The 14,468-nt window shown below is 49.3% G+C and overlaps 1 protein-coding gene across 1 annotated transcript in view; it reads left to right on the forward strand.

The window, feature by feature from the left end:
* Positions 1–14,468, forward strand: part of Ift43 (intraflagellar transport 43) — an 81,271-nt gene that overhangs the window by 46,435 nt on the left and 20,368 nt on the right. Inside the window, exons 4-5 of the mRNA XM_005343380.2 lie at positions 12,311–12,343; positions 13,610–13,653. Coding sequence (XP_005343437.1) covers positions 12,311–12,343; positions 13,610–13,653 — 77 coding nt within the window. The remainder of the gene's footprint in view (positions 1–12,310; positions 12,344–13,609; positions 13,654–14,468) is intronic.

Raw genomic sequence — 14,468 nt, forward strand, 5'->3', positions numbered from 1 at the left:
CAGATCTGCAGGAGATGACGTGGGAGGAGGGGTTCCCTCAGATCTGCAGGAGATGACGTGGGAGAAGGGGTTCCCTCAGATCTGCAGGAGATGACATGGGAGGAGGGGTTCCCTTAGATCTGCAGGAGATGCCGTGGGAGGAAGAATTCCCTCAGATCTGCTTCATGGTTTCTGTCCCTCAGAAATAGGTAACCCCCTCCCCACAGAGTGAGAGGCTGCAGAGTGGAAACTCAGGCAGGCTCTTTGTTACCCAGACAGAACTGGAATTGGAGTCAAGAGGAAGGGAGGATGGCTTTGAGGTGAGGACTAGGCTGTTGTCTCTGTTCTCAAACTAGCAAGCTGCTCCAGAAGAGCTTAGCCGCTCAGATTGTAAGGACAGTGAAGCTGGCTGTGGCGGCTCTCAGCACCGAGGAGGCCAAGGCAGGAGAATTGTGTTTGAGGCTACCTTGGACTACGTAGTGAGTGCTAAACTAATCTGGATTACATGGAAAGACTATTTTTTTTAATGTGTCGTGTGATGGAGGTGTGTACTACATAGCTCAGAAACAATTTCACCTAATTCTAAAAGCAGGAAGAAGTGAAGAATCCATAAGAAAGGATTTAAAATGTAAAAGCCAGGAAAAGTTGCTTTTTACATAGGAATAAACTGTAGAAGCTGAAATGAGGGGAAAGGACCAAGAGTCAGAGAACATAAGGCAAGGAGGTAGGAAAGTGAGCAGGGTACACATTATAAAACCTGGGGTGCGGCGGTCAAGTTCATTCTGTTTAAAAGGCAGTGGGCAGCTGAATGAGGCCAGCAAGCTGGGTGGAATGCCCACAGAGTCATGAGTCTGTAGGCACCAAGGGCAGGCTGCTGGGTGCCCAGCTGAGTGCCCGGCAAATTCAGGGAGGAGTGGGGAATGTCAGACCCCTAGAGACAAAAGGTATGGAGCAACTGAGGTAGACGCTAGCAGTCTGCAGGCTCAGGTTTGGTTTGGTACCACGGAGAAAGAGCATCCCTGCAAGGAAAAGCATCCGTCACATTACTGTCTCCTGTGATGATAGCTGCCGTGGCTATGACTGCTTCTATCCACTGCGCACTTCATGCCCTGCATAAGATACATCAGTCAACAGCACATCTCAGGTACCTCAGTGGGTCCCCAAGATGATGTTGTCTAGTGGCATCATAGCCGGCTTATTTTAAATGCACACAGTGATGCGCACACAACGATGATGTTGTCTAATGGTGCATTGCTCAGCACATATCCTCCTCATTAGGTGATGTGTGAGTGTACTACGCCCAGTACTCTGCCTGAATTATGGTCCTTGATTCCTGAACCAGTCCTGTGGAGTAGAAGGTGGTATTTTCACTGTTTAAGAAGCTCCCCCAAGAGCACACAGCTAGGGAATGGCGAAATTGATTTGAGCCTCTGTCTTAGTCTATTTCAGCTCCTGTAACAAGATGCAGTAAACTAGGTAATAGGAATGTTTCTCCCGTGTACTGGACCCAGAGAGTAAGAGGCACCAGTAGATTCTGCTGAGAGGTGCTGTCTGCCTCCAAGTTTGCACCCCAAGTCTTTGTCCTCGAACAGAAGGGGCAGAGGGACCTAGTGAGTTCCCTCCAGCCTTCTCCTGATGTGCTTATCCCTCTGCTCCAATGTTATGAGCACCCCTGAAAGCTGTGTCAGGGGTTAAGTTGTTGCACTAGGGGTTGAGCTGCTGTACCAAGGGTTAAGTTGTTGCACCAGGTGTTAATTGCTGCACCAACGGTTAAGTTGCTGCACCAGGGGTTAAGCTGCAGCATGAGTTTTGGAGACTCACATTCAAACCCTCTGACTTGCCCACACTCAGAATCTCTGGTCTCTAGCGATCTGTCTAAATCAAGGCCCACGGCCCGAGACTGCACCCAGGTTGGAGCTGCCTGGGTTCCGAGGATTAGAGGGTTCAGCAAATCTGTGCAAATACCCTTCTTCCAGCCAGCCACCTGGCAGGCAGGGAATCAGGAGTGGCATTCGGTGGGAAGAGAGCAAGTGGCTGGGTTAGGAGACTCATCAAGAGAAAGCCAGACTTCTACATGCAGGTGATGCCTGGAAGAGGACAGATGGTTTTCTTCCTACCCTCCCCGTCTCCACCCCCGCCCCACTGAAACTGTCTCCCCTTCATCCCACTTCCTGCCCACTGTGTTGATTTGGGTTTCCAGACAAGCATATTGCGTTTTCTTGGTTGAAATTCTCAGGCAGAGGTAAGCCAGTTGTGGAGACGGGGCTGCAGGGGAACTGTCAGAACAGAGGTGTTTCCCAGCAAACAGATCCAGGATCGGATGTGGATCAGGAGAAGCAGGGCTAGGGAGAGCCCCGAGCACTGGTGGAACCCGCCTTCCTCCGTTCCGAGCTGGGGAACATGAGGCTTGGGGAGGTTAAGTGGCTTGGAATTACAGGAGCTTACAGTTAGAAAGGCCCTTGCGTTCACCTTGCCCTACTGCCCAAGGTCAGGCAGCTAATTAGTATAATGGAATGTGCCTCGAATTCTACAGCCGTGCCCATGCTCAAACCTTGAGAGCCGCTCACATTCATCTCGAGTTCATGAAAAGGCCGCTCACTGTACTGTTTGTGCAAGAAAGAGCTAGGTGCTTGGAATAAAATCGTCTTTACTGCCATCCTCTGGGACCCTCACAGAAATGAGATGTTGATCATATGAAGCAATCTTATGAACAACAACAAAAAAAAACTTTCAAGGAAAAAGTTGTGTCCCCTGAGCCAGCCAGGCTGAGCTAAAGGGAGACTGGCTGCCTCGCAGTCTGAGCAGGTGGGAGCCAGGAGGGAGTGATGAGGGACGCTGCCATTGGGTGAAATCCTCCTGACAGAAATGGTCCTCTTGTTCTCCCTTTGATGGGTTCGTGCTCTCAGAAGTAAAATCCGTCTGTGAGCATCACACCTACCCCCTCCTTTTGCTTTTCGGTCCCCTGTTAGGAATAAGCAAGAGCAGTTTTATTATGCCTGCAGCAGTTTGGGCACATGCGCACAGGAGACAGCTTGGCAGGGTGGGCTTGTCTTACTCTGGGGTCCTCTCACCAGCCTGCGTCCAGGATTTCCTGGTTTCCTGGTGGCTGTTAGATAAGAAGCCATGTTTTGAAGTGTCCTTGGCTCATGTTTACCCTTGATGTATCTTGCTCGGGGTGCTCAGAGATCTCCAAGAAGCACCACACACAGCCCTTCTAGCCCCTCTCACCTCAAATGTGTCAGCCATAAGGGGGTTGTGGGGGTCTTAAGACCCTCCCTGTGCGCATCAGGTCAGAGTCTCTATGGGCTTCTGTGAGGATGGATGTAAAGGGAGTAGGAAAACCCCAACAGGTTTGTGCCAGAAGGAAATCTTTACAGGCCTCCCTGGTGAGGCAGACCTCAGTTTCAGCGCTTGGGAGATGAAGTCAGGAGGAATCCAAGTTCAAGGCCAGCTAGAGCTATATGGGGAGATTCATCTCAGAACAGAACAAAACAAAAACAAAAACCAAACAAAAGAGAATTGAAATCAAGCTTTCTGGAAACACTGAGAAATCGGCCTCTGACTTGGGGCCCCTGGTTTCTGCTTGTGTGTGTTACCACATCCTGCCCCTTTCATGGTCCACACAGCTGCGTTTCACCAAGACTGGACCCCAATCTAGTGGTTCATCTTTTCCGTTAGCTTTTGTCTTTGACCGTCCAAAGAACGAATCTCACCATGCCCCCCAGGATTTCCCTGACACTCCTCCAGCCCTGCTGATGCCCTTTCCCAGCAAAGAATACACAGGAGGCTCAGACTTTTGGCAAACTGCTGTGTCTATCTACACTAAAATAAAACATAGTCTTTAAAACTGTTTTCACCATATGGTCCCCCTGATTGATGATGCCATCTTTCCACTGAGGTTGTAGTTTCCTTTCAAATACATTGATTAGATGGAAAGTACAGAGTCTTTTTAAGGAAATGTGGTGTGGGTATATAGAGTTCACTGCTGTAGCAGAAATCCCAGCCATGACATTCGGCATGGGGAGCATTTGGGAAACCATATTCAGCTGCTGCCTCTCCCCATTCTCCCTCCTGCAGGAGCAAAGGACCAGGCCAGCTGCGTGTTATCTGCAGAAGTCCAGCTTCTCTGTTGTCTTGGTGACTTGAAGGGGAACCAAGGACTGAATGAGATGGCCACTGTGCCATCACAGCCTGGCTGGTGTGGATAGCAGTCCCTTCCTGAGCAAACCTGCCTGCAGACTCTAGCTCTGTTACCCTCCTCATTTTTAGCCACTACCTGGCAGCCAGCAACTGCCACTTGTCTGCCTCATGTGGCCCTGTCATGGCTCTGATCTTTGGCTGGGCTGCCTTTTCCAACTGGAAAGCGTCCTGTGGCTTTGCTGGCTCTCAGTGGGCAGGCCTTCCGGGAGGCTGCCGTGGCTAGTTTCCTTCTGAGTCCCTCCTTGGCGTTTGCTTCTCTCCACCTCCCTGCCCTGTGAAGTGGGGAGCGTAGGAGAGCACACAGCGTTTGGCCAGTGTGTAGGAGGCTCTAGGTCTGCCGCTAGCTTTGGGGCCATCCTTGGCTCCCTGTAGTCTCCATGTCACACTTAGCAGTGACTCAAGGTAGGTGACAGTGATCTGGGTCACTAAGACTTTGCAGTATGAGTTTTTGGAGAATTTAATATTATTTCTATAATGTTCTTCTCCCACCAGATTTGAAAACACCAAGTAGAACTTCTCCAAGTCCCAGCTCCTACTTGTTCTAGTAGATAACTAAAGTCCCATAAAGGTTTCCTGAAAAACATAGTATGCGTTTGAAGTGGCGCCGGTGCAGACTCCAAACTCTCCGCTACTTTCCTGTGCAGCAGATACCTGTACTAAAACTGTGACTGTGTCCCAACCTTTTTCTTCAGGCTGTATTAGAATCCTAACAAAGATGCTATTCTTAATCTTCCCAGCAGGGGGCAGACTTCACCCAGGAATGGCCATTAATTCCCTAGCCCATCTAGGACAGGGTCTGTGCACAGACAGGAGATGAGACATGTTCATCTCTCAACATGACACTTGATGATAAACTATTCTTGCACAAACTAAATAGGATCCAGTGTGACCTAGAACCACATGGATGTTATCGAGTTCTTAACTATCTTTGAAAGAAGTGAGAAAAGATAGCCCTAATCTTTATCGGACACTAAACAGGAATAACGAGAACTAGGGACTAGGGGAGAGGGAAGTAGGCACTTCCACTTTCAGAAGGAACTCGGGAGTGTGGGGATGGATTAGATCAAAGACCTAAGTGTTCCGTTCATTACCCCATCCCAAGTGGACAGTGCGGCCATGATTTAAGCGTTTGGTTCTTTACCCAATCCTGAGTGGACAGTGTGGCTGTGTTCACAGCAGCCAAGCCCACTTTCCCCTCAGTTCCCACCATGATGTCCCATTTGATGGCCATGTGTGTTATAAAGTGAGGCCTTGGTTTGGGGATCAGGGAGAAATGGTTCTTTATCTCTCACTCAGGCCTGGGTGAAACTTACCTCAGCGAGCTTTCAGAGGCGGTGGTGAGTGGGGAGGTGAGCTTTTGTTAGGTTGTTTTTGTTTCTTTGTTGTTTTTGTTTTCTTTCTTTCTTTTTTTTTTTTTTTTTGAGCCTTGGCTGGCCTAGAGCGCCTAGAATTCACTATGTAGACCAGGGCCTCAGACTCAAAGATCCACCTGTCTCTGCCTCTTGCATGCTGGGATAAAGGTGAGTGCCACCACTGCCCAGCAGCTCTGAGGTTTCTATCATGCATTTCACCACGAGTCTAGAACACTTCATAGGAAACTGTTTTGATTGCTTCCTTCCACTGGCGTATGTGTTTGCAAAGTGCAAGGAGCTTTGGCTGTTGTGTATTTTCTGATGTCTCTCTACTAACTCTCTTCTGTGAACACGGCCCTGCTGCGGAGTTTCCTTTTTGCAATGGAGTCGTGTGCCTTTAGCGTCCTCAGCTACCGGAGTCACAGTTGTCCTTGTGTACCCAGACTCTTAACTGCACTTCTTAGATCAGAGACAATGGCCATCGGGAATGTCCACTGACTCCGGGGTCCATTTGGCACTGGTTCTGCCTCAGCAGGGAGGCAGGTCTGGGGTCTAGTGCGTGCCATCGCTATGAAGCTATGAAAAGGCTTCAAGGACACTTCCCCCCATTTATCCCAGTTATGTCCACTGCTAAACTAGGTTAACAGTGTCTAATTAACCACCGAACATTGTCATGCTGCATAAAGACAGCATCTCATCTGTCCTCTGAGCCGTGGTTCTTTATCTCCATTTAGACCTCCGTGGTGTTCCATTAGGCGTGAGAGACTGTTTCCATGAGGTCTGCATCAGGGCCACCTTTAAACCACCGGATTGGGAGACTTGGCAAAGCTGGTGCCCTCCTATAAGTTTGAAGCATATTGGCACCATAGAAAGTATCAGTTGGGTCCTAGTGGAGTGTATGGAAGGATTATCTGCCACATAGAACTGCTTGTTCTATGTGTGTCCCCGTGAGGCAGCGGTTAAAAGCTAAGCTTTGCTGTTAGCCATCCTGGCTTGTGTTCACGGCTACTGTTCTCTAGGTAGACAGCAGAAAGCAAGCGACTTTACCTCCCTGAGCCTCGGCTTCTTCAGCTGTGCAATGGCGTGAATAGCAGGGATGATGGGATTGTGCATCATGTATGCTATATGTCATCGCAGTTCATACATTATACCGTGTTAGTGCCTGGTGTCTGGCAGGCCACTGCTAACTCTCAGCTCTTCGGAGAAACGTGTGGCTGCATCAAACTGACCATGTCTGAGAGAAACAGGGATGAAAACCAGGCAGGGACTGCTCGGGTGCCGAGCCAAGCTCTGGGCTGTGCAGGAAGGTGGAGGCAGCAAGGCAGCCTTTGAACACTTCACCTGAGAAGCCAGTACTTGGAGCGCAGCAGCCCGTGGCCAGCTGTTCTGGTGGCTTACAAAGGGCCACCACGAGATTACTGGGGTTTCTCCCTTTCAGGTTGCCGGCTGACCAGACACGCTTCTTCACCACTGGCATGCCCCGTTACCAAATCTTCCGTGTCAGAGGAGAGGGGTTCTTTCCTCTGGTCCATAGGTAAAACTGTCTTCTGAAGAATGGCCAAAGCAGGCAGCAAGTGATGGAGGAGCCCCTCAGAAGAAGCCTGGCGTTTTATTAGCTTTCCAGGGTGCTGGCTCAGCAAGCGCCATGTTTTTTACAGTTTGTGTATTGAGCGAGTGGGTGTCTCTAGTGGGCCTGGATTGTCCGGCCTGCTGTGGTGGTGAACTCCTGCTTGGGTTGCACAAATGCTGCAGGCTCGTGTGAGTCCCAGGGATAAGACGCTTTCCTTTATGGGCCGTTTGGGCTCCTGGCCCTCTCTTCTTCAAGTCCATATCCATCAACACTCCCTTGGGGTGGAAGACAGTAGGTGGGTGACTGAAAAAGAGAGGAGGAAGGGGCACGGGTATCTGTTTTGCTGCTCAGCAAGTATGGCGTCCAGCCTCATATCTGGAACACAGGGATGTGACTCTCATAATTATTACTTGGGTAGGAGGTGCCAGCGGTGGGTCAGGAGCTAGCAGGTCTCCATTGAAAAAGTTTTGCGTGTGATTCTGTTGCAGCCTATGGTTAATAGCTGCCTGTTTGGAGGATTATCTGTAGCTTTTCATTCTTTGTGCAGGTAGGGGAGTTGGAAGGACTGTGTGTTCAGGAATCCAGACAGCTGCAAGAGTGCCCTGGAGATGCTGTCATGCCGCCGGCATGTGTCTGCGATCTAAAGTGAAAGTCAGGGAAGCAAAGTCTCGTGTTAGGCTCATCTCTAGCTAGCTCTGTGACAAGGGCGAGGCCCATGGTCATGGTGCCTGGTGTCCCCGAGTGTCAGTGACTACTGCAGACACCTGCAGTAGCTGCTGTTATGTAGACACTGATGTCTTTGGAAAGCACTGAAAACCATTGTGTGTGTGGCGTGGTGCCACCTAAGATACCTTTGGGGATGAGATGGGTGTGGCAGATCTGTGAGGCAGAGCTGTACTTTATATTGGCTCCCCAGGGCACACATAAGTACACATTTATCTCTCTATAGAGAAACATACACCGGGTCTAGAAGGTTCTTCCCACCTAGGCTGCCTTGGGCTCACACATGGATATCCACATGGCTGTAGGACATCCTACTGTCTATCCTCTGGCTTCTCCAAGAAAACCATAGACTCAGTGACTCAGAACTACTTTTAGCCTTGTAGGAAGGAGCTCAGGGTGGCTGGCGGTCAGGCTTCTGCCCCAAGGACTGTGTTGTTACCAGGCTTTTTATTGCAGTAATCCAGAAAGGTGAGCATTCGTTAAAAGAATAAACAGCAGTGTGATCCAAACCAAATTCACCTATGCTCTAGATAGGTGGTCCTCAACCTTCCCAATGCGGCAACCCTTTAATACAGATCCTCATGTTGTGGGGACCCCAAACATAAAATTTATTTTCATTGTCACCTCATGACTGTCATTTTGCTACTGTTAGGAGTCAGAATGTAAATATCTGTGTTTTCAGATGGTCTTAGGGAACCCCTGTAAAAGGGTCATTCGACCCCCACAGGTTGAAAACTGCCACCCTAGATAAAGCCCAGAGATGGCCAGTTTTCCCCCTGTGTGAGCCAGAGCAAAGGCGGGGCTGTAGCTCTCAAAGCTCTCGTTTCTCAGGCAGTGGTGACTCAGAGCCTGTTACTTACGTTCTGGGGGAGAGGGGACAGAGTGACCTGAGGCCACCCCCTTCCAAGGACATCTTCTCATCTGTCTCCTTTCTCCAAGAGAGGTGGTAGAGAATGTCCTCTGGCTCCCCCTAGAGGGAGAGAAAGCAGAATGTGGGCTCCAGGGCAGTTGAGTTGGATCTTAAACTCAGCCACTTTTGAACGCTGAATGGATAAGTGGCCGTTAATCAGCCTCCCCCAGAGAGTATCACAGCCGTCATCTTCTCACCGCAGAATTCCCCCTGCTTTTGCCACGGCCCATTAGAAATCACAATAGCACCACAAGGGCAGCCAGGCCTTTAGCATGAGCGCCCTCGGGGGACATTCAAGATGCAGAGCCTCGCACAGGTCGCCCAGCTCTTTGGGCTTCTCTTGGTTGTATGCAGAACATACATCTTGGTAGGAGCACTTGGTGGAGAGACTCTTAATCTCAGGGTACTGCAGCTGCTGAGGGCGATCGCGGGTGAGTATATTTGTCCTGTGCACAAAGTGAAGACACTGGCCTCGTCTTCCTTATCTCTGATCCCATTTCCCCATGACCTGCTCTCATCCTCCTACTGTTGGTGACATGCTGGCTGAGTCTTCTGGGCAGTGAGTTGACAAAGTTCAGCTTTACAGAAGAGCTAGGAGCTGTCGCCTAAGGGAACCATGGGAGCAAGGACAAGAGCCTTCCATCCTTCCCCAACAGAAAGTGGCCTTGGCAGCGGGCAGTGTTCTCTAACTAGTTCTTTGGCTTGGAATAGTCCATGGAACTCCATTGGTTGACCAGCCCCGTAGAGGTGCGCAGCTGACCTCGGACACTCTCCTCCACTGCTCTTTCTGTCTTTCACTTTGGTGCCCTAGCTGCTCAGCCGTCTAGCTGTACCCACTGAGTCAACAGCGCACTCAGAGTGGGTTCAGCCAGCTCTCCGTTGCCGGAGCCAAACAGCTGAGGTGATCAGCTTAAACATAAGAAAATGTTCTTGGCACATGGTTTACGTGCATAACTGTGGGCCCTGTTCTTGTGGGCCTGCAGCGGCACAGTTCACTGTGGTAGGAGAAAGAGTGAGGAATGAAACAGGGCCTCCATATCTCCTTCAAGAGCACGGCCCAGCACCTCACCTTCTTCCACCAGGCCCCACCTCCCAGAGGATCCTCCGCATCATAGCCCTGCAGGCTGGGGACCAGGCCAAGGCCTGCGAGCCTTTAGGGGCCATTAGGGATCCAGATCCTGGAGTAGCTCTCTCTCTTCCCTTCTCTCTCCTGATCTCACCCATTGTTTTTCTGACTTTTAGAACCAGTGCCTGGAGTGGGTGGGGCTGGAGAGATGGTTCAGAGCACTCACTGCTCTCACCGGGGACCTGGGTTCAGTTCCCAGCACCACATGGCAGCTGACCGCTGTCCAGCTCCAGTTCCCAGGGCTCAGATGTCCTTTTGAGGCACACACATGGTGCACATCCACTCATTCATCAGCAACACTCAGACTTGTGAAATTAAACTAAGTTTAAAACAACAATAACCAGACAGTGTAGGGGACTGGAGAGATGACATGGCTCCGTGATTAAGAGCACTGGCTGCTCTTCCAGAAGAACCAGTTCCCAGCACCCACGTGGCAGCTCACGTTTGTCTATAACTCCAGTTCCAGGGGATCCAGCATCCTTTTCTGGCTTTTGTGGATACCAGGAATGCACGTGTTGAATAAACACACATGTAGGCAAACACCCATACAAACACATAAAAAACTAATAAATATTAAAAAATTAAAAAGAAACAATGTAGTTGAGAGTAATTTATTTAAATTTAGACCTTTTCTTTTTTGTTATTGTTGTTGTTTTTTTTTGGGGGGGGAGCAGGGTTTCTCTGTAGCTTTGAAGCTTGTACTGGAACTCACTCTGTAGACCAGGCTGGCCTCGAACTCACAGAGACCCACCTGTCTCTGCCTCTAAAAAGCTGGGATTAGAGGCATGCGCCACCACCACCTGACCTATTTTTTAATTTCTTAATTGATAAAAACATTAATTTATGATAGTAGCTAGAGGAGTTACTCACATCTTACAGGAATGGTAGTTGGCCTCTTGCTGGTGAGGTTTTTGGCTCTGCACTGACAGGGGTGAGAATCTCATGCATTCTGCTTCCGGCCATGGTCTTCTCATGTGCTCGATTTCAGGCTGAACATAATTTATTTAAAAGAAAATGCAAATCTCATTGTAGGGATTTTCAGACATGGAAAAATGGAATCACCATATACCCCAAAGCCTGCTTTAAACGCCGTCAGCAGTTCCCAGTCACAGAGCATCTGTGGGAACTTTCTTAGGTCAGAATTCCTTGGAATTTTGTTGAAAATCCATTGTCCAACATTGAAGGTGTAGTTTAGGAGGAGCATGCTTATCTAGCATGTGTAAAACCTCATTTCTGTTCCCAAGGGTATAAGCTCTTTATTAAGAATAATACCACATAATAAAAGCAATAATAATAAAACCACAAATGTCAACAACAGTATGTAGTCCTGGCTTCCCATATACTTATCGGCCAATTCAGAAATCTCTCCATGTCAGGTCTGCCAGTCTGCATGTCTAACGGGCTTCCCAGTGGATCTCATGTCACTGACATGTAAGAGTCACTGCCTTAGGTAAAGGCATGGGTGTCACGCAGGCTCAGATTCCACCCAGTACCAGTCTCGTGATGAGATAGAAGCCTGCTTACTGAACAGCAGAGCCAGCATGCCCCCTTTGCTCCTGTGACATTCCTAGGCTGGTAAGGAACAGCACCAAACACAGCCAGAGCCTTTGTCATTGAAGAAAGCAGACTGGCAGGGAGTCATTATCCAGTTGTTGAAAGAGGCCTTGTCTGCCTCCATTTCCGGTTTCAGCTTCTTGCTCTTCTGACACTCCAATCTAATCTGGAGTTTACTGAGCCAAGGCTTTAAGAAGGCCTTATAGGGGATTGGGAATATGACCAGGCAGTAAAGTAACTTGCTGTGCCGTCATTAGGACCTGAGTTCTGATCCCTGGCATCCACATAGAAAATATGATATGGTCATGTATGTCTGTCACCCTGGCATTGGGCAGGGATTCAGAGGTTGCTGGCCTGCCCGTCTAACCAATCAGTGAGTTCAAAAGATATGGTGGTGGGGCATGGCGGGGCACGCCTTTAATCTCAGCATTCAGGAGGCAAGGCAAGTGGACTTCTGTGAGTTCCAGGCCAGCCTGGTCTACATAGGGACTTCCAGGCCAATTTTGTCTCCAAAGAGAGAGAAAGGTGATCCAGGAACACATCTGATCCAATCTCTGCCTCTACTCTATACCTGGGGGTGTACATCACCCCCCCTCTCAAACACACACATACACACCACACACCGCCTAGGGGAGCTGGCAGCCTTAGAGGAGGCACCCCCACAACTGCCAGGAATGCAGAGCTCAACTTCTAGTGATCTTTCTGAGACGGCTAGTGATCTTTCTGAGACGGCAGGGTTTGGAGAGGGACTGAGTGGGGTCAAGCCAGAGATTCCAGCCAAACAGAGAGATGCGGACTTGGCCCTACCTGAACCTCTCCCCAGGGATGCTCTAGTGTGTGAAACTCATAAGTTGTCTTAAACTTTGTCTCTCTCTCTCTCTCTCTCTTATTTTCAGATTGGGAAAGAAATTTTCCGAGGAGATGGAAGAGTGAGTTCCCATGTTCTTGTGTGTCCTGTAGGGGGTTGTGCCAGCAGTGTGGCCTTGGCTGCCATCATCCCTCCAGTTTGTGTTGAATACAGCATTGAAAACAACAGATGGAGGGCTGGAGAGATGGCTCAGCAGCTCAGAGCTTGTGCAGGGCACCAGGGGTGGGCTTGCAGCACCCACATGGCAGCTCACAACCGTCCTTAGCTCCAGTTGTTCTAGGGGCTCAGCCCCCTCATCTCACCTCAGGCCCACACTCAGTATGCAGACAAATATGCAGACCAAACAGACATCTGCATAAAAGTGATAATGAAGGCTTCAAAAAGAAAATCAGGTGTTCTGGAATCTGGCTGTGGCCTGGGGCTGGGATCTGCATGGTGAGGTCAGAGCTTGCTTCATGGCCTCTCCTCACCTGAAGGTCAGAACCTGGCCCTCGTGCCATGTCAGGCTCACCACGAGCTCTTCAGGATCACGTGTCCAGGTACAAGGGTGCCAGCCCAAACTTTCCACTAAAACAGCACAGATGGGCGGAAAGTAAAATAATGTGCTGACCCTGGCCTTCTCCTAAGACTTTTAAAAAATGAAAATGAAATTAATTAAAATGAAAGGAAAAGGTTCTAGGCAAAGGCAAAATGGCAGGTGCTCTCGCCCCTGCAAGCTTGAGGAGAGCATTTGTGTGCGTCTGTGGGTGCTGCCCGTGGGAATGGGGGGGGGGTCACACGGCCTGTGCAGCCATGCACAGCAGACTCATTTGCCTGAAAATGTTTGACCAAGATTATGAAAGAAGGAGGATTTTAATTTATTACCTATTGTCTTAGTTAGGGTTACTATTGCTGTGGTGAAACACCATGAGCAAACACAAGTTGGGGAGGAAAGGGTTTATTTAGCTTACGCTTCCACATCACTGTTCATCACTGAGGGAAGTCAGGACAGGAACTCAAACAGAACAGGAACCAGGAGGCAGGAGTTGATGCAGAGACCATAGAGGGGCGTTGCTTACTGTCTTGTTCTTCATGGCTTGCTCAGCCTGCTTTCTTACAGAACCCAGTATCACAAGCCCTGGTGGGCTGGGGCCTCCCCCCTTAGTTACTAAGGAAGAAAATGCCTTACAGCTGGGTCTTATGGAGGCATTTTCTAAGCTGAGGTTCCCTTTTTTCAGAGGACTCCAGTTTGTGTGCCAAGCTGACCTAAAACTAGTCAGGACAGCTGTTAACTCTAGGTTGTTGCCAGCTGTTTTTAAAACTCTCCTGTTCTGTTTTCCACTGACAGCCGCCGCCTCAGACAACACAGCCTGACTGGATCAGATGAAGAAGGTGAGCTTCTTGAGGAAGTTGGGGCCTAGTCAGGAGACCTGGGGGCCCCTGGGGAGTCCTTGGCTGCGGGCTTGAAGCCAAGACTGCTGCTCACATCTCTGCCTTGCCGAGTGCTTTTGCCTGGTCCCCTGCTTTATCCACTTCCTCTCTGCACTTTATCCACTTCAGGACTCCGCTGCACTCAGCTTTCCTGGGGTTGCAGACTTAAACAGCCAGACCCACTCTCTGCATGGCTGGTGGAGATTTAGAAGCTTTTCCCCAGCCCCACTTCTTCCTTAAAATAGATCTTCCGCTTACCTCTTGTCTTGTCCATGTCTTTCTTTTTATGTGTGTGTATGGATTTGTGTGTGTGTACATTCATACACATTTGCTCTATTGCTATAGTAATCTGTAGTGACCATTTTAAGTACTTGGGCAGCTAATCATTGCTGTCTCTTCTGAGTCTGTTTCTGTTGACTCCTTTTCCTTCTGGAAGAGGTATTTCCACTTCTCTCTAACTTTCTCTCTCTCCATACACATGCACATGCATGCACACACACACACACACACACACACACACACACACACACACACACACTGCTCCCTCACTGATGAATAGTTTGATTGGATATGGGACACACTGGATGTGACATATTATTCCTGAACCTATCTGTCCCCCTTCAAAGGCTGATCCATTTTTTTGGCAGGTCTTTGATGGTCAAAGTGTTTATTTTGAGAGCTATCTGGAGCTAGCACTAAGACGTGTCCAACTTTTTGCCATTAAGACAAAATATTGTCAACTACAAAGTTCATGCTTGAGAACCACATAATCAAGT

The sequence above is a fragment of the Microtus ochrogaster genome, chromosome 1 (genome assembly GCF_000317375.1).
Source record: "Microtus ochrogaster isolate Prairie Vole_2 chromosome 1, MicOch1.0, whole genome shotgun sequence".
NCBI classification, from domain to species: Eukaryota; Metazoa; Chordata; class Mammalia; order Rodentia; family Cricetidae; genus Microtus; species Microtus ochrogaster.